At 47.6% G+C, this 19,764-nt stretch overlaps 1 protein-coding gene across 3 annotated transcripts in view; it reads left to right on the forward strand.

Annotated features, from left to right (window-relative positions):
* The first annotated feature begins 15,496 nt into the window (after positions 1-15,496).
* The window catches only part of Mcph1 (microcephalin 1), a 193,111-nt gene continuing 188,843 nt past the window's right edge, over positions 15,497-19,764 (forward strand). For 2 of the 3 annotated variants that reach the window (XM_005334356.5, XM_078030761.1), the window contains exons 1-2: positions 15,497-15,611; positions 17,060-17,151. In XM_005334356.5, coding sequence (XP_005334413.2) covers positions 15,572-15,611; positions 17,060-17,151 — 132 coding nt within the window. In that variant the 5' untranslated portion in view covers positions 15,497-15,571. Of the gene's footprint in view, positions 15,612-17,059; positions 17,152-18,786; positions 18,858-19,764 lie in introns of all 3 variants that reach the window. The other variant, XM_078030762.1, reaches the window with a different exon arrangement.

Consider the following 19,764-nt stretch of genomic DNA (forward strand, 5'->3'; position numbering starts at 1 on the left):
ACCCCACCCCACCCCACCCCAGACACTGCTCAGGGCCCCGTGACTGTGGACATGAAACCCTGGACTTCACCTGGGGTACTCAGGGGATCTTGGAAATGTAAAAAAAGTCCATGTCTCTTAGAACTGCAGTTCTTCCACCTGAGAGGTACTGGCCTGGGCATCGGTAAGCGGAACTGTGTCACTTGGAAGCCATCTGTGTTTAACTGGTCCCTTAACTCCACAGTCTTCATTTCCCCTGAGGAGTGGGGACGATGCCTTTGCTTAAATCTCACCATCCTTGTTGCATCGGGTCCTATGTGAGGTGCCTGATGAATATTAAGGTGCTATAAAATATTCAAAATCATTTATTGTGGAAGTTGTCCAAATTCACACACACACACACACACACACACACACACACACTGACCCACTTCACTCTGCCCACAGAGCTACGATGAATGAGGTGGACAGGAGCATCGTGCAGGAGGATGGGAGACGAGAGCTTCCACACTCTGGGGTGGAAATATGAAGCCATATGCCCTGTGGGAAAAGAGTTTGACAGTCTATGAAAAAGTCAAACACAGAACTCCAAGGTACTTATTCAGGAAGAGTAAAACCATGGAAATAAGACTTGTATTGGATCATTTCAAGAAGCAATATTTCTGAAAAAAGCTGGAAACCATCCATCCATCAAATGGAGAGTGGGTGGGCAAAATGCATACCCACAGGATGTACTACCCAGAGATGAAGTAATACTACCCAGAGATGAAGCCAGTGAGCTGCTGCCAGGTGCCACACCACGGGCAGAACTCGGAAACACTGGGCCAGGACACTAGCAGAAACGGTAGAGGGAGGATCCCCAAAACAGCTGCGTAAAAGCAACAGAGAAACTGGCAAAATTGCCAAAGATCAACCTGTTCAGCACTGTGCAAATTAACCAGAGACTTGTAACAATCTGGGACAAGTTTATTCAAGAAAAACAGCTGAATCTCGGTAAGAACATCCGATGTCTTGTCACGGTAACCGGCCCCATTCCCAAGCCCCTCGCTCCAGCTGTGCAGTAGCCTTGAAAACCAAGGGCCCCAATCAGATAAAAACATCAGCATAGCAACCAGTGGAGAGGAAGAATGGGCTCGGAGCTTCCCAAGTCCCCATTCCCAATAAGTTGTGACTACCTGTTCCCTATGGCAGTTCCCTGGGAACCTGCACTCACAGGGTTTATGTTTACTCCATTTCATTCAGAACTGGCTCAGTGAAATGGCCTTACTCCAGGGCTTTTGTTGAAGATGATCAGAGACAATTTTGATATGTAACTCCTATTTTTTAACTATGTAAATGTATGAGGCAATATTATCAATTGGTGCTATCTGGAAGCCAACCAAAAAATGTAAAAGAAAATGGTTATGAAACGATATTTCCACAGGGGACTTTGAAATGCTCTGACAGTATTCTTAGTTACTCAGGAAGCTGCAGGGAGTGCTTTGCCCATGACAGACGGGAGAAAGCCCTGGCCTCTCACCTCTGAGCTGCAGGCTGAGCCAGCAGGAAGGGAACAGGAAGGCAGAAACAGGCGGAGCGCCAAAAGCAGGCTCCAGATGTGCACAGAACCCCCCCCCTCCCCCGCCCCCAGACGGAGAGCCGTTCCACGCAGGCAGGCAAGCAAATCTCTGTCCAACTGAAAGCTGACCACCAGGCTACTCGGGTAGAGACTTCAGGGAGAAGGAAGAGCAGGAGGAGAAAGTGGGAGAAGAACAACTTATGGATTTAGTTCAGAGAAGTCCCTGAACAAATAACCATTATAACAACCACAACAACCACAAACAACCCTGAGGAGGGAGCAGAACTCGATTTCCATAGTGATCACATTATATAACATAAAATGTTCACTTTTAAACAATTGTTAGACACACGAAGAAATAAGAAGCAGAACTCATACACAGTGGTAGGGTAGACCCTCAGCAGAATTTGTCCTTAACGAAAGCCCAGGTGCAGATTTATTAGGCAAAGATTTTATCAGCTATTTTAAATATGTTCAAAGAACTAAAGGAACCTTTGTCTAAAGAATGAAAGCAAAGGATGAAACTTCTGGGTCATGAAAGGAAATATCAAGAAAGAAGTAGCCACTATAAAAAGGCACCAAACCGAAGTCTGGAGTTGAAAAACACAGTGATGGAAATGGAAAATGCCCCAGAAGCGCATGATAGCGGACTCCTGCAGGCAGAGAAATCTGGACATCTGAAGATCAACCGAGTATCCAGGAAGGGGGAACAGAAACAAAATGAGCAGAGCCTCAGAACCTTAGGACTTGTCAAGGTTAACAATGTGTACACTGAAGGAGGGCCAAAGGGAAAAGGGAGGAAAGGAGGCAGACACAATATCTGAAGAAATAATGGCTGAAAACTTGATGAACTACATTAATCTACATACCCAATCAGTTCAACAAATTCCAAGTAGCATAAACTAAGAGAGATCCATGCCTAAACCTGTGACAGTCAATTGTCAAAAGCCAAAGGCACAGAGAGAATTTTGAAACAGCAAAAGAGAAGAGACTGGTCACACATAGGGATCCTCAATAAGCATAACAGCCAATTTTCCATCTGAAATTGTGGAGGCCAGAAGACAGGGGGACATGTTCAAAAATCCTAAAGAAAATGAACTGTCAACCAAAAAGTCTATATATTGGCAAAACTGTCCTTCAGAATTGAATAAAAATTAATAATATATTTGCTAATAGCTTAAATATTTATTCACATTTTACAGTGTATAAAAATTGGGGGGGAAACATTTTAGAAAACATAAGATTCTAACATGAGTTAGATATACTAGTTAAATATTGATATTAAATAAAAAATTTTACTTTAGTGTAACAGACACTTCTTTCAAAAAGTAGGATACTGAACACCAAAGTCATTTCAAATCATAGAGGAAGGACCAGGCATGGTGGTGCACACCTGAAATCCTAGCAGCTTGGGAGACTGAGGCAAGAGGATCACAAGTTCAAAGTCAGCCTCAGCAACTTAGTGAGGTCCTAAACAATTCAGGGAGACTCTATCTCTAAATGAAACACAAAAAAAGGGCTGAGGACGTGATTCAGTGGTTAAGTTCAATCCATGATATTAAATAAATAAATAAATATCAAATCACAGAGGAAGAAATTTCAACATTCACCCACTTGTGAATTTCATAAGTCCCAAATAGAGAGAAACAATATGCTACCTGGTCCACATGTTTTTCCCTCAAATCAAAATCAGAATTCTTTTTTGTTGGTGGTGTTCTTTTTTTGTGGTGCTATGATTTGACCAAAGATTTGTTTGTGTTATTTAATTTTTGTACTGACATTATTCAAGTAATTCCTTGTGAGATAGCTATACCAATATACTTAGAAGTGTTTTGTATATCCTGAATAACATACACACATACAAACATGCTGTTATTTCCTGTGATATTATATCTAAATGAAAAGCAACTGAGTTGACAAAAACCTGACTCGAATATAAAGCAGCTGATAAACTTTTAAAAAAAAAATGCCTTGGCTGCTATTGATTTAGTTAAGTGTATTTTCACAGACCAGTAAATTTAAATTCCAAAGCTGAACTAGATTATCACAACTGTTACTATTTATTGAAGATCTCCTTGGGCAAGATCTGCAGCATTCATTATTTCTAATTTTCCCAATGACCCAGCAGGTGGGTTTCATTATCATTCCCAAGTTGTAGAGGAACAGAACACGGCTCCCGTCAGTGGCTGAGGTCCTTGCCCAGGAAATGGGAAGGCTCAGGTCTGAGCTAGGCCACCAACCTGTGCTCACTCTCCCTCACCACACAGCCACCATGAGAGGACGTCCCCCTGAGGTTTGCCCCCATGGTCTCCCTGCCATTGAGGACAGTGGACACCCTCCATCCTTCCCTTGGCTGGCCCTCTGGCTCTGGCCACAGCTGGCCCCTCTCTCCTAGGCATCTCCACCTTCCCCTGTGCTCCCAATTCCAGTGCTCCTGTGGCTTCTTCCCGCCCTCGGACTTTGCCCGCTGCACCTCCTCTTCCTACCTGCGAAAGGTTGAAGCGCTGCAGAAATTTGTTGGAAGCTGTTGTTCTCACGTTTCTTTGTTCATCTATTCAATAAGTATTTGTGGACCCTCTGCTGGGGGTGAGCACGGACTCAGCCTGTGGGTCTGGTGGTGGGCACCGGGGCCAGCGTGACCAGAGGACAGCAGGAGGAAGTGCTTCCTTACGGCTCAGGAAATGCTCCAAAGACTGGAAAGGAGCTCAGGCTTGGACAGTGCCAGAGAGGCCGCTGCTTGAGGGCAGTTCTCCTGAGGAAGGGATGCTTAAGTGGACGTCTGAAGGATGAGTAGAAGTTACCAGGGGGAGAGAAGGGGGTCCCAGCCCAGGCTGAGGAAAGCAGTCGGGAGGCCCCAGCAGGTAAGAGTCGGAGTTTCTGAAAGCTCAGGAAAGGGCAGAGCCTAGACAGGAGCCTGAGATGAGCGAGGGAAGGTCAGCCAAGCCCAGGCGGCATTCCCTAAGGATGGCAAGGTCGGTGAAGGACTTAGTTGTGTTCTCGTCAGACCTCTCTGGCTGCAGCAGGGATGGATGGGGCTTGAGCTGCCTTGGCTTTGGGCTTTCGTGGCCTTCAAATGGTTTCAGTTTCGTCATCTACATTATTGCTCCTTTCCAAGGTGGCCATCTACATGAACTTTGTTCCCCTCCCTATTTTTATCGCCTATTTAGAAATTCAAGAGTAATGTTCGTGACCACATTCTCTGCCGCAGTCTGCCTGGGCACAAAATAACCGAGCCACTCAAGCAGGAACAAACTTTATTTCCAAACTCCCCAGAACGCCACGCCGGGCCTTCTCCCGGGACACACCACACACCAACCGGAAATCCCTCCTCCGGCACTTCCCCAACCATCGTGAACTCCCCAGGAATCCCTGGGAGAACTCCAAAGTAGCAGGCCCGAGGCGGACAGCAGGGGTCTAATATAGAATTGAATACACAGCTTAACATAACCATCATCTTCTCAATGGCTTGCTGGCACCTCTCAACCACTCCGTTCTGGCAAATATGCCATGTCATCCCCACTGGGCTGTGGCCCTCAACAATTCTCATTGTAAACACAGTGTTAAGCACAGGATAAACATGAGCACCTACTTTACTCTCCACTATGAAGCACTTCTGCCCAGCAGGGAGTCGGTCTGGACCTCCCCGTTTCCAGGTCCAGGTGCAGAAATGAACATGCCACCACCAGGAGGTTTGGGTCATTTCCTTCCATAAGATGACACAGTGTGAATGTAAACCCAGTGTTACTGAGGACGGCTGTAGCTATGGTGGTAGATTCTTGCTGGGCCATCACAATAATATTTTGTGGCATGGGTCATGTGTTTTGGAGACACCTCTTACAAATATATGTGGACGCTGTGAAAGGAAATGGTATTGATGGGTCACCTTCTATGTTAGTCTCCTTGGCTGCGGCAGTGATGGACTGGGGTGGGCGCGAGTCCCAGTGAGCCATAATAAAAGCCCAGACCTAGTGGCTTAAACAACAGAAATGGGTTTCTCACAGTTCTGGAGGCTGAAGTCCAGGAGAAATGTGCCAAGCTCCATGGCTCCTGGGAGGACTTCTGTCTGACTTTTAGGCAGCCACCTTCACCTACCCCCTCACACTGGCTTCTCTCTGTCGCATCTGGAGGGAAAGGGAGAGGGATCTCTGGTGTCTCTTCTTCTTCTTATAGGAAAACTGTGACATTAGGCTAGGCTCATCCTCATGGCCTTTAGAGCCACCCTGAAGACCCCATGTCCAAATACAGACACACCAAGGGTTATAGCTTCGACATGCATGCTTTGAGGGGCCGCCATTCCGTCTATAACAACTGCCCCTTGCTATTCTTTCAGGCCATGACCTTGGAGTGCTGCAAGGCCAGACCGTAAAATATCCCACTGCTACCAGGCTGCAGTGTACCTCAACACATGGACTTGAGGAGACAGAGTGTTGGCAGCCAGGTGGATATCAAAACCCAGACTCGCCTCTGGACTGGACACAACCTTTGGTATCATATCAGCCATTCTGCCGAGAGCCTCTGGTCTTGCAATCAACACCTCTCCACCTCTGTGATGCAGACTTGGAGAAGGACTCCTGTTCTCGTCCAATATCAAACGACAGGCCTCACCTTTCATTTCTGCCCACTTCTCAAGTCAGCCCAACTGGTCGAGCTGCCAAGGGTTCCATGAATCATGCATTTTCCATCTGCAGCTGAATGTTCCACACTAGAAGGGCTTCGGGGCAGAGCAGAGGTGCCCTGAGTTGGCCTGTCCCTCTGATAGTCTCAGGGGCTGATAGGCTTGAACTTCAAAGTCTCCATTCTGATGCGTCCCTCATTACGTCCGTAATCAATAAGCAATGATTTGAACAGACCCTTCCCTAAAACCAATGAAACTTTGCTGCCCTGATTCTTCAGTTATAAGTTTTTGAAGGATTGGTATTAGAGTATGAATTATCTAAGTAATTTCTCTTCTGGAAAATACAAGTGAAACACTACCAAATGAAATTCAGATTAAAAGAGCAAAAAAAAATTGAAAGCACCGTTGAACTGTGCAGCACTTCTACGCTGGAGGAGAAAATGAAGACAGCTGCTGGCCCCGCGGGCTCTGAGACGCTTTAGGAAGAGCTCGGGTTCTAGAAGCACTTTTATATTACTTTTTGATCCAAATTTTATATGAAAAAGTCACCTAAAAATTTAAATGGGAACATAGATAACACTTCCCTCCACAATTGCAAGGTAGTGTTTTCATCTTCTCTCATTTTTTTTTTCTCTTTCCAATCATTCCATTTTCTACCAGTTTTTATTTGGCTGCCTTTAGTTCCTTGGGGCTGTGAAAGTTAGCACTGCTCGCTGAGGTGTGGTGTTTATAATCCTCTTCCCTGGTTGACTCGTGAACTCTCCTGTTCGCTACTGAATTGTCAAGAGTAAAGAGGCTCAGCAGCGGTGACCAGAAGAGAGGAGTGACGAGATAGCCTCAGTATTGTACCTACCTGTAGCCTTCGAATCGAGGTTTCTGCATGAATGAACAATGACCATGACGGTGCCCTGTCATAACAGGCAGAGTAGTTTCCCAACCCTAAATACCCTCTGGGCGCCACCTGACAAAAGGCCAAGAGAAGGTGCAGAACTGCCGCAGACTGGCTGGGCACAAATCACAAGCCACTCAAGCAGGAACAAACTTTATTTCCGAACTCCACCAGCACACTCCACACACACTCCCCCGAACATCTCCCCATCGCCACCCACGAGGCTCCTCCCGGAACATACCACACACCAACCAGAACTCCCTCTCCTGGGCTGCGTGCATTCACTCTCGGAACCCCACAAGAACTCAATGGGAAATCCAAAGTAGCGGCCCCCCAGGCAGCAAGAGCTTCCCTATTACTGGTGTAAAGGTGTAATATACAATTGAATCAATCCAGCATCATCTTTTTTTTTTTTATTATTTTTCAGCGGACACAACATGTTTGTTTCTTGTACGTGGTGCTGAGGATCGAACCTGGGCCCGTATGCATGCCAGGCGAGTGCGCTACCCCTTGACCACATCCCCAGCCCCAATCCAGCATCATCCTAATGGCTCCCCTCTAAACCATGACTTCTGGCAAAATGCCAGGGGCCATTCCGACTCAGCACAGACCCAAGCAAAAGCACCAGACAAATTCCACAGGGGGGCTCTGTACTATAAATTGAACCTCAAAAATTGACCCCGAGAGCCAGCATTCCAACTTGATGGTGCCGCAGGTGAAAGGAGCCCGTCAACCAAGACCAGCTGTCAGAAGAAAGCACGGTGTGCCTAGACTCCTGCTGTGGAAAGCCCACACCCCCCCATACCATAACATACACGCTCGCACACAGGAAAACAGGAACGAGAGGTGACCTGAGAGCACCACAGTGCCCGGTGTGGTCACATGAGTCAGTCAGTGGGCACTCACACACCATTGCACAGTGTTCAGTAGAGCAACACTGATAGCATCACGTGCTCGTGTGCACATTTTCATGTAAACATGCACACGTAGTGTCTTCTAAACGGCGGCAATCATTGCACTAGTTCTCCTACTGTGTCCTGCTTGCCCAACCCGTTTCTGAGAGGGGTACAAATGAATCTCCCACTAGAGCTGCTCATTTATTTCTTCCTTGCAATTTTGAAAGTTGTCCTTTGGAGCATTTTGAAGCTGTATTTTTAGGTGCATATTATGCTCATGGGAAATGATCTGCTCCATTTCAAGTCTTCCTTGGGTAACCCAAGCTTATCTCCCTTATCAGGAGCCCGTTGGCCTTTGGCACAAGCCATCTTCCATGACCAGGTGGCTGCCACAGTGACGGTGTATGGCCTGGTGGGAGCATCTTGCTTCTGGGAATAGAGTTGGGGGGACATAGCATTAAGTGGAGTAAGTCAGGCATAGAAAGACATCTACAGCACCCTAGCACTCTACGGAATCTAAAAAGAGTTAACTTCAGAAGTAGGGAGCAGCGTATTGGTTACCAGGGGCTGGGTAGGGGAGGTGTCGGGAAATGAGAGGTTGGTTAGTTGGCAGAGCTGGAGAGGAGGAGGAAATCTTGGTGTTCTACTACACAAAATGGTGACTATACTTGACAATATTGTACAGCTCAAATAGCTTAAAGAGATGATTTGGAATGTTCCCACCACAAAGAAATGACGAACGTTTGAAAGAAATGATGGATAAGCTAATTACCCTGATTCGATCACTGCACAATGTATACATGGATCAAAATGTCACATCAGACCCCATAACTATGTTAAACTGATTATGTTAATTAATTTTTTAATTTAAAAAAAAATTAAAGTAGGAGACAAGAGCAGTTGCAGTTAATTTTGTTTTACAATTGTTTCTGCATATAAGCAGACATAATTATAAAATATTTAACAGCTACTATGGCACAGGCAGTGACCACTGAGAGGAGACATCTGGGGCCGAGTGTCCTAGTCTCTGCCTGGACAGCTGGGAAACTGGATGAAAACCAGAAGAGGCCTTAAGGTGGCTAGAGCAGCAGATCCATTCACATCAAGTGACAGTAGCAATCTTCAAATGGAACAGGTATTGCATATTTTAGCAATGCCCTGGCTTGAAACTGGGGGATAAATGTTGAATTTTACAGTTGAGGTCCTACCATTACTAACTAGGTGCCTTACTTTGTTCCGTTTCATACCATTTGGGGACCCTTGTCCCACAGCTGGCATTTTCTACGTTTATCTTTTTGCTTTGGGAACAGCAATTGGGGAGGCGTGTTTTTACCATGATTACTCCCTTGGGAAGATATTTTCCTTACTGTTACTTCCGGTTCCCTGGACCTTTCCCTAATCTATTTCTGGGTCTTTACAATTCCTTTCTCAGGATCCTCTAAATTCTTAGGAAAGCCCTCTAAACAGACTCCTCACAGCTCCAAGGCATCTGAGAAAGAATGCAGACTCTGGCCCCAGGAGGCCCAGGCTCCCTTTGATGTGGTAAGGAGGCAGCCTTGAGGTGGAGGCCAGGCAGTGTCTGAAAATGGATTTCCTGCCGGTGTCCCGCTGCACCCCCTTCCCTCGTTCACACAGAGGGAAGCTGTGGTCTCATCCGTGGCCCCCAGACCCAGCTTGGAGACAGCAAGTTTTCCTCTGCCTTCCAAAGCCGGCTTGAAAGAACTGCCTCCGGATCTTGGTGGGGTGCAGCAAAGCCTGCCTCCCGGTGACAGGGTGACTCCTAGAGGGGATTTAACCAGAGTGTTGAACAGTTGCCTAGGCCTCGGAAAACTCTTTCCACCACCCCGCGCAACAGGGATCCTCCTCCCTGGCCCTGGGGTGCACTGGTCCCTCCCTGCCCAGGGCCCACGGGAGGAAGTGGGTACCACTAGGAGTGAATGCAGGGACAGGGGCCTGGTAAGTGCAGTAGGAAACAGGAGGCAAAGAGCTCACTCATGTTTTTAAATTCTGGTTACCTGGGTAACCCAAAACGACGTTTTTTTAAAAAGCTAACATTTGCAATAGAACCAATTCCCTGGCAATCTGTCTTGCAATTTTCCTTTGTTATACCAAAGGGTAACAGTTTCAGTTTTCCAAATGAGTTTTACATAGATCCTACCGGGAATAAAGATTGTGGGCTGCGCATTTTTCAGCATCTAAGTGAAATGGCTAGTCAAAGTAAAAACTTCTTTCCTAATAAGCCCTAACTGGAACTCACATTCCATTTCATTAGGAATCACAACTCCACTGTTATTCATTAGGAATAACAACTTAATTTAGGTATTAAGTTCCATTTTTTAAGTGCTGTGGCACATTGAAAACCAAAATTCATCTGTTTTTTTTTTTTCTAGAGTGGAACACACTCCTACGATGTGGAGGGTGCTCAGTAAATACCTATGGGGAGGATATAGACTAAAAAAAAGATGGAGAGAATGAGCCTCGTGGCAACATTCTGAGTTCCAAAATCATCACGTAGCACCCTCATTTTAGAACATATAAGACCTTCATTTTGCCAAATAAGTGGCCCACACCCGTGATCCCATCGGCTGAGGCAGGAGGATCACGAATTCAAAGCCAGCCTCAGCAAAAGTTGAGGCACTAAGCAACTCTGGGAGATCCTGTCTCTAAATAAAATACAAAATAGGGCTGGGGATGTGGCGCAGTATTCAAGTGCCCCTGAGTTCAATTCCTAGAACCCCCACCCCCCAAGAAAACCTCTTTTTAAAAAATTTAAAACAAGGGTATGTTGCTAGTATTAGTCAGAAAAATTGCTAGATGAGCCTCTAACATAAATAGCAATGGAAAGCTGTTATTTTAATATAAAATTTAAGTTTTCCATCAGATTTAAGGTCTAGGCTCTCAGCTGGCTGTCTTCCTCCCTCGACGTCTCCCTCCTTTGCTTTTTGTTTTATTTAAAAAAAAAAAAAAGTAAGGGAAAGTGTTTTTGCATGGTCTGTGCCTTACCTTTGAGATCATGACTCCTAAGAACCCAGAAGTACCACCGCCTTAAGTGTTTATGCTGCTGAGGTTGAGAATGAAGCTTCTACAGGGCACTTCAGACTCCAAGGCGCCAGGATTTTCCTTCTGAAGCTGAACCTTTTACCTGACTTGTTTGCCAGGACTCCCAGAGATGTTTGCATCCTGACTCTGTCCAGTGCTGTCAGCTTGTTAGGAAGAACTCTGAAAGCCTTCCACCTGCTGAGCCAAAGCGGGTGCCTCACAAAAGTCAATATTTCCAGCTTTTTCTCTGCCTGAATCCACTTAAAAGGACTTTCTAGTGTACAGTCCTTTTATTGCAGGTGAGTATTGGTAGAGAAAATGGCTTTCATCTTTTTTCCTTCAGCAGAGAGTAAAAAACGTATGAACAGAGTCGAATCATTTTAGTGTTCACCAGGTCCCTTTTTAAATGGGATTATTTTATTAAAATCCTGAAGGGAAACACAATGACAAAAAAACAAAACTGCAGCGTATCAGCGCGTAGTCAGACTTCTTGCATGTATTAACTTTAATTGCCTTGCTCAACACTGTTTCTTAGTCTTGTGCTTTGAAGATGGATAGTCCTTCTAAAATAATGAGGAAGTCAAGTCAGCTTTATTGTCACACATCTGAAGTCTATCACAGCTCCTACGGTGTGGGGAAATACCTATAGAAAGACTATGGAATGAAAAAAAAATGGGCAGACTGAATCTCATAGCACCATCTGAGCTCTAGAACTGACACTTGTCATGGGAGAAGAGATGTCTCCGAAGTGTCCCAGGAGTCCCCCAGAGAAGCAGGAACTCAACTCTGGACCTCAGCAGTTTGTGGCAAAGGTGATGGAAAGAAAGTCAGAACACGCCAGTCAGACGCGGAGGCAGAGGGTTATTTAGTACCCAGGCAAGGGAGAAGGCGGGCTGCCTAGAGAGCAAGAAACGTGCTTTGGGGGTTCCCAGCTCTTCTTTTTAAGGGAACTTGGTGAGAGGTGGGTGTGGTGTGGGAAGATCTGTAGGAATGGCATTAGTCTGGTGATCCCAAGACCATTGCAGGTGGTCTGGTCAGTCTCGGGACCCTCTGGCTGACATGGTCTTCCTTTTCTGATCAGTAGATCACTCCAAAAAGTCATTAATTATAGAGTCCTCAAGCTTATCTCCCTTTATTTATAGATGGGCTAATAAATCAACAGTGTGCAGTTTATAGACCTCTTAGGAATTTGGGAGTAGCAGCCTGGAAGTGAGATAGGCTTAGTATTAGAAATACTGAGGATCCCCAATAAATCAAACAGGTGCTCAGAAGCAGGCAGGCGAGGCCAACGTTACTTCTGCCAGAAGGGCGCACTACCAACCCTGATTAGCAAGCACACCTGGCGGGCAGTCTGTCTGCTTTTTTTTTTTTTTTAAGAGAGAGTGAGAGAGGGGGGAGAGAGAGAATTTTTAATATTTATTTTTTAGTTGGCGGACACAACATCTTTGTTGGTATGTGGTGCTGAGGATCGAACCCGGGCCGCACGCATGCCAGGCGAGCACGCTACCGCTTGAGCCACATCCCCAGCCCCAGTCTTTCTGCTTTTACCCCTACCAAGGTGTTTCCCCTTGCCCTGATAGAAGCTCGGGGTTACAATCTACACAATCAGCTGATTTTAAAATTGGCACGGTGAAGGGAAGGGCTATAATTAAAATGGCTACACATGGGTCTTACATCCCAATTAAGGGTAAACACTATATTTTGAAAACTGACCACCTAACTTTCTGTTTCTCACATTAGGGAGTTTTAAGGGGACAGATAGATGAGCATGATGGGAACACGAGGTTAAGAGAATAATTCTAGGGGCTGGGGCTCAGTGGTAGAGTGCTTGCCTACCATGTGTGAGGCACTGGGTTCAATTCTCAGCACCACATATAAATAAATAAAATAAAGGTCTATTGACAACTAAACAGTATCTTTTTAAAAAGAGAATAATTCTATACAATGAGCCCACTGTGTTGATTCCTCACATCCTTTTGTTACCACTGTTGCCCCGTGACAAGTCCTTGCTTCCCCAATGTTGAAGTATAACAACAGAGAAGCACGCCGAGGCAAGTTTAGAGTGGAAAATAGAAGTTTATTAAAGGACAGCAGAAAAGACTTCTCCAGGAGGAAGAAGGGGACCCAAGAGGTGGAAATCTGTGAAAGTGCGGTTGTTTCCCCTTTTTATAGTCTTTCAGTGATGGAATGTAGGTGGGAAGGCCCGAAGGGTGGGGCACAGGTGGGCCAAGGAAGTAACCTGGTCAGGAAGGACTTCTGAGTCAGCACCTTCAAGTTTGCTGGGGGCTGTTCATTAACACTTCTTTGGGATGGGCTCTGGCCTTGGGCTTTTTCCTGGGCTTCATTAACATTCCATGAGTTGTCCTGCAGTTTTCTGGAATTCATTCTCAATATGACCTCCATTTTAGATCTTATTAGACCTGATCTACCTAACTACCCTGACTACCTAACTTTAAATCTGGCTTCACTTTCTTCACCAAAAAAGCAATCTTCCTGCAGCCCCACCTGGCCTGAGTAGAGGAGATATGTCACATTCTTCAGCAAACTGAGGCAGGGGACAAAGGTAGATTGTGAGTCATCAGTGGTTATCAAACAGAGGACAATGGGTTGTTAACCTCTGTGGGTCCTGCTCCTGGGCACTCTGGGTTGCTAACAACCTCCATGTCCCTGCCCTTGGTCATATATTGGGGTAAGAAAGAGAAGACGATAATTAAGGAGAAGGGTTCTGGGGTCCATAAAGCAGGACAGACCTTCTCCCACAGACGCCCAGCTCTGGGGCTTCTCCTCTTCAGAGAAGTCTGTGGCTGTTCCTTTTCTTTAATAAAACGGGCTTTCTACCTTGGCCTCAGTGTTTCTCTCAGGTGTTTAATCTTTCACATCAAGTTCAACACCAATTCCTGAGCTCCAAGACTGGTATCAGAGTGACAGGTTTAACTTCTGAATTAAGACTGCTTTTACTGGTCCTTCTTTATGTCTCCTTTCTACCGATTTCTTGTTTCTTGTATTCAACCTAACACTAATGTAAGTGGGCCTGTGCTGCTCAGCCGTTACCCATATTTCCCCAATCTGTGAAACAAACAGGTTGGATAGAAGAACATCATTTAAATTGGGTATTTTCTTGTGTCAGGGGCAGGCCTTTCTCCAAATGATATTGCTCACTCAAGTCTTTTTTAAACCCCCCCCCCCCAACAAAGCTTCTTGACATGTGCTAAAACTGCCCTTAAAACAGCACAAAAACCAAACAAACCCAAGTCACACAAAGCCAAGATGCTGGTAGTAGGAGATGATTAGGTCCAGCAGGTGGGGGTCCTTGGGAGATGGTTAGATGATGAGTATCGGGTGGCCTCCTGAGTGGGATTGGTGCCCTTATAAAAGAGGCCGAGCGAGCAAGCTAGCCCTCTTAGGAGAAGACGCGCACAAGAAGGCCATTTACCAGGCACTGAATCTGAGGCACCTTGTTCTTGACTTGAGCCCTCAGAACGGTGAGAACTGCTACCTAATTGCTGGTATTTTGATATGTTACGGCAGCCCTGACCAGACTAAGAGATTAAGTTAATATCTTTAATCTGATTGATTCGACGTTTTGCTTGCACATTCTTGGACCCTTGTTGGAGTTTCTTTGCAACTGTGCTGGTAGCCTTAGGCCCCTAAAAGTCCCATCTGTTTTAATTGCAAACAGTAATGGCTTGCTAGCTGATCAGATTCGCCCGGTTCCATCCTGATCCTCCTTACCCAGGTCGCCTTCTGCTACATGGCCCAGTGGGAGTTCCCATCCTGCTTTTGAGGCCAACTTGACAACTAAAGAGTTGTGACGGTTCTGACTGAGCCAGTCGAGACGAATTCCCGCTGAGAGGTGGCCGAGTGCGGGCACTGGGGCTTCCCAAGGTCCCGAGTGGAGGCGGCGCTGGGGCGCACCAGGTTACAAAGGAGCCCTCTAGCTTTCCGTGGGGAGGGAGCACGTTTTCTGATGCAATAAAGATGGAATTGAGAGCGAGGGTGGAGGAAGGTGTTTTTGTTTAGTTTTGGTTTTTTCTCTCCTTAGCGCTTCAGCCGGGTGCTTCAGGAAGATTCAGCAGAACTTTATCAACCAGCAGGAGCCTCCTTCCCGGGCGCTCACCGGCGGCTGGCGGGGCTGATCGCGCCTCGGGGCGGGACGCTTGCCGCCTGGACCCGGCCCCCGGCCGCCCCGCAGCCCTCCGCTCCGGAATCTGCGGCCGCAGAGCCCCCCGGGGAGTGGCGCCCCCCGGATCGTGGCTGGAGGTCTCGGGGCGCCCCTCGAGCCCGGGCGCCGCGGGCTCTGGGCGGAGGAGCCTCGCGGGACGACCCGGCGGCGGTGCGGCTCACGGTCGCCAACAGCGCCCGAAGGCCACCCGCCGGCAGGGCGCGGTCGCTGGGCGCGGAGGCGGGAAGCGGGCGCGCCGAGCCCTCCCAGCCGCCCCTCCGCCCGGCCCTGCGCCGCGCCGCGCCGCGCTGCGCGCGAAACCGGAGCTCGGACTCGCCGAGCGCGGAGGGGCGGTGCTCGGCCCGCGCATGCCCAGTGCGCGTCTGTCCGTTCGCCCCGCGCGGTTTCCCTGGGTCGCGATCAGCCGCGCGGCATGGCCGTCCCCGGAGCCGCCGGGGGCGCCTTCCTGAAAGGTGAGGGGTTCCCGCTCCGCGCGCGCGAAGCCGGGCTGCGCCGCTGAGGGTGGATCGCGGGCGCGCGGGGACCTGCGGGGAGCAGCCCTGCCGGCCGCCCGCCCCTCCATCCCCTTCCACTCGCGCTCGTCCCCTCTCCTACCCAGGGTCCCCCCAGTGTCGTCCCCACCCCGAAAGGTCTCTCTTCTTCCCCACTGGTCTCCCCTCCGCCCCCAGCCGGTCCCCTCTGCCCCCGATGCCCTTCCCCCCGAATGCCCAACTCGGGGGGCTGCTCCCCGCTCTGGCGGCTGGTATCCGCGGCCCCTGTGTAGGGAGGCGACTGAGGAAAGGGTTCGGACTCGCCCTTCCCAGATAGCCCGGTGCCTCTGAATGGCCGAGTGACTCTAGGGGCGTGGGCAGTTGTAGAATCCGGAAAAGAAGTGACACCACCTCCCGGGCTTGCTGCTCTGACATCCAGAGTGACCGTTCAGTGTCCCGCAGGGTGCGTGCCTTGTGGTAGTGGCTCCTTCCACCGGCCGCAGAAACTGGCATTTTACAAGTGGAGAGGCTAGAGCTTGGAGTTGGGGTATCTCTGTTTTGCACGTTGGCCTGCAGAGCCCGCAGGGGGTGAGCCCCTTGGCAGATCTTCTGACCCCCACCCGCTGCTCTTAGTTCTGCTGGCTGCACACTTGCAAGAGCTGAGGATTGAGGCAGTGGCCAGGTGCTTGTTGCTTGGCACTGGAGGAAAGGAGTCTGTATAGGCCAGCTTGGGTAGCATAAGAACTGAGTCAAAAGACCAGTGATTTTTACATGCCCTCTAATATCCTGGAGTTATTTTCCTAATACTATTCAGTATCTTGTAAAGTAAACTTGACCTTCTTGTTGCTTGGCTCAGTTGTTTACCAGTGACACAAGGAATATTCTTCTAAAACACCAGGTTTTTAGAAGTTATCAACTAAAACAGAGGTACTGTTTTAGTGCCCTAAGCCAAGGCCAGATCTGATTTGTTGCCTGTTTTTGTAGGACCTGCAAGCTAAGAAATTTTGCCATTTTTAAGTAGTTAAAAAGGAAAAAAATGACAAATTTTAACGTATTTCCCCATGTTTTTTTGAACACAGCTATCCTAGCTCATTAACACCGCCTGTGGCTAGGCTGTGACCATGAAGTTAAATAGTCGGAAGACGCTTTTTGTTTCTCAAAGCCTAAAATATTTACTTTCTGTCCCTTTCCAGAAAGGTGACTCCTGCATTGGAATAATTAAACCTTGTTTAGGAAATTGGGAAGAGCATTGGGTATTAGAAATGCAAAATGTGATATCAGGAAAGGTGTTGGATTAAGTTTTTGAGTACCATAAATAACACTGGTACTATTAAGTTTTAACTTTTCAACAGAACAAGAGCAAAATCTATTGGGCAAAGGGATGCTGAAATGACCAGTGTGTATTTCACGTGAGCGTCTTGTGTTTTCAGATGTTGTGGCCTACGTTGAGGTGTGGTCTTCCAGTGGGACAGAGAATTACTCGAAAACATTTACAAACCAACTCTTGGATATGGGGGCAAAGGTAAGAATTCATTTTACTGGTGTTCCATATAACAGTCTTAGAAGTAAAGAGATGCACCTGCCTTTTTTTCCCCCTGGTACTGGGGATTGAACTCAGAGGTGCTCAACCACTGAGCCACATCCCCAGCCCTTTTTTATATTTTATTTAGAAACAGGTTCTCACTGAGTTGCTTAGAGCCTCACTAAATTGCTGAGGCTGTCTTTGAACTCGTGATCCTCCTGCTCCAGCCTCCTAAGCTGCTGGGATTAAAGGAGTGCTCCACCACGCCTGGCATTTGCCTTTTCTTCCATCAGGTGTGATTACTTAGAACACGAAGGACCAGGTAGTGGGAAGTGGTGGGAGGAAGAACCAAAAGAGGAAGCGTTGAGAGCTGGTCTGGAAGGTCTCAAGTGTAGAGGGACGGTAGTGAGTCCTGATTCCGGCATTGGTGTTGGGTGCATAGTGCTGTTAAAGCAGGAAAAGGGGTGCGTTTCTGAGGGAAAGGTTGTGAATTTGGGCACGTTGGAAATGCCTTGTTCGATGTTTGGATGTAGAGATCTGGAACTTGAGGTGTTGAAGGCTAGAGACATGATAATGGGGGTCAGATGAGGCCATGAGTGTGGGTATTGTCCTTCTTGCATGGTTAGGAGGAGCAGTGCTTAAGAGGCCTGCTGAGCACTGAGAGGCAGGGAGAGGAATGTCAGATAAATGAGGGGGCCGTGCTGAAGGCAAGTGGGGGAAGGAGTTTAAAGATGGAGTCTGAGGCCCTTGTGATGGCACACCTGTAACCTAGTGACTCCTAGAGGCTGAGATGGAAGGAAGCTCAGCGGTGAAGTGCCTCTGCTTAAATCCCCAGTACATAAATAAATTAAGATGGAATTTGAAAATGCACAGAGCCGCAAGACACATAGGATGGCACATATACTTTATCAAAAATTTGTCCTCCATGCTGGGGATCAAACCCAAGGCCTCTAGCACACTCGGCAAGCACCCTACCACTGAGCTATATCCGCAGGCTGCATGGCAAGTGTACTTCAGGTTGAGAACTGGAAGGTTATTGTTGAACTCGGCAGTGCCAGTTTTCTGTGAAGTGGGCGAAGGGGATCTAGATTGGTCCAGGCTTTGACATTTGAGGAAACGGTGCAGTGAACATAGACTACTCTGCTGGCAAGTTTAGCTGTGAATTAAGTGTGGTTTGGGCATCTGAGAGGCTGGCTGGTATAGACTGAGTCTACCAGGGTGAATTAAAATGTAAGGATTAGGATGAGGCAAAGGGTGCCTGGGGCATAAAGAGACCCTTACCCCACCAGAATTTCTAAATTTCACACAGGGGAGGGGGCTGTTTGACCACCCTAGCCACTCCTGGGGAATAAAGGATCAAAGGCTGAGATCAGACTTGCAGGAAGAGGAATTGGATTATAGACCCTCCCACCCCCGTGATGAGGTTATGTTCTCCTATAAACCCATTGTAAATCGAAAATACGGAATGCCAGAAATTCGTTTAACACAGCACAGCACAGGGTCAACTTCGTGGCCGGTGGGGAACCACTGCAGCATCCCTCTGTCCGGCGTCTCCAGAGTATTGTTTTAGTGCCAGCCAGGGCAAAGACCAAAACTCCGACCTAATGTGTTCCACTCTTGTGTATTTCTATTTAGGTGTAGTCGGACACAATACCTTCATTTTTATGTGGTGCTGAGGATTGAACCCAGGTCCTTGCACATCCTAGGTGAGCGTTCTGCCCCTGAGCCACAACCCTAGCCCCAGCTTTGTGTATCTTAAAGTCAAAAAAAAAAAAAAAAGTGTAATCATGGTAAATCGGGGACCAACTCTATAAAAATCCAGCCTGCAGTGGAGAGAGGTATCTTACTGGATATGGTAGTGTTAAGCAAAGAGACCTGGCTGAACGCAAACTTCACAAATAATTTCAACCTTTTTCAGGAATAGGACTATAACTATGGGAATGAACCCACTTTCCCGGTGGAAAAAATGAGTCACCGAACAAAGGAAGGGACTGGGCTTATAGGTTGTGAGTGACTTGTGAGCATGTCTGGGCACTCGGGAGTTTGAGTCCTTGGGCTGGGGTCAGTGGCCAGCACCTGGAGGAGTTATCTTGGAAGAGATTAGTGTTTCCTGGAGAATCATTCTAGGTTTGATGAAACACTTTCTCCCTGCCTGCAGCCAGTGTCTGAAAGGGATTTACCTTTAGAAAGACTCATCAATGTGTGACTTTCCTTTTCATTCCCCTTTCTCAGGCCACAGTGCCTTGGGGTTTTTCACTTTCCATATCCAATAGGTGGAATGTGGGACTCAGGTTTCCAGCTTACAGGTCCTTGACCTGGTTCCTAGATGCAGCCCTTGGCTTCTTGACACTGGACCTGGGGATTTCATTAGACCCCCTTCTGTTCTGACGCATGTGTTCCAATTTTCACCAACCTCACCTCCTTAAAAGGTGTTTAGAAGTGCTGCTAGTTTGCTAAACTCGATAAAGGCCTTGGGGGAAATGGCCCCAAGGGCTTGAGTGGCTCTCTGGGGTCAGTCTTGTGCTGAAATCTCAGCCCAACCATTCCTGACTGCATTTCAAGCTCCCCCTTGCGATATTAAAAGGACACATGGGCAGGGTGTGCAATTGACAG

Source organism: Ictidomys tridecemlineatus, chromosome 14 (genome assembly GCF_052094955.1).
Source record: "Ictidomys tridecemlineatus isolate mIctTri1 chromosome 14, mIctTri1.hap1, whole genome shotgun sequence".
NCBI lineage: Eukaryota > Metazoa > Chordata > Mammalia > Rodentia > Sciuridae > Ictidomys > Ictidomys tridecemlineatus.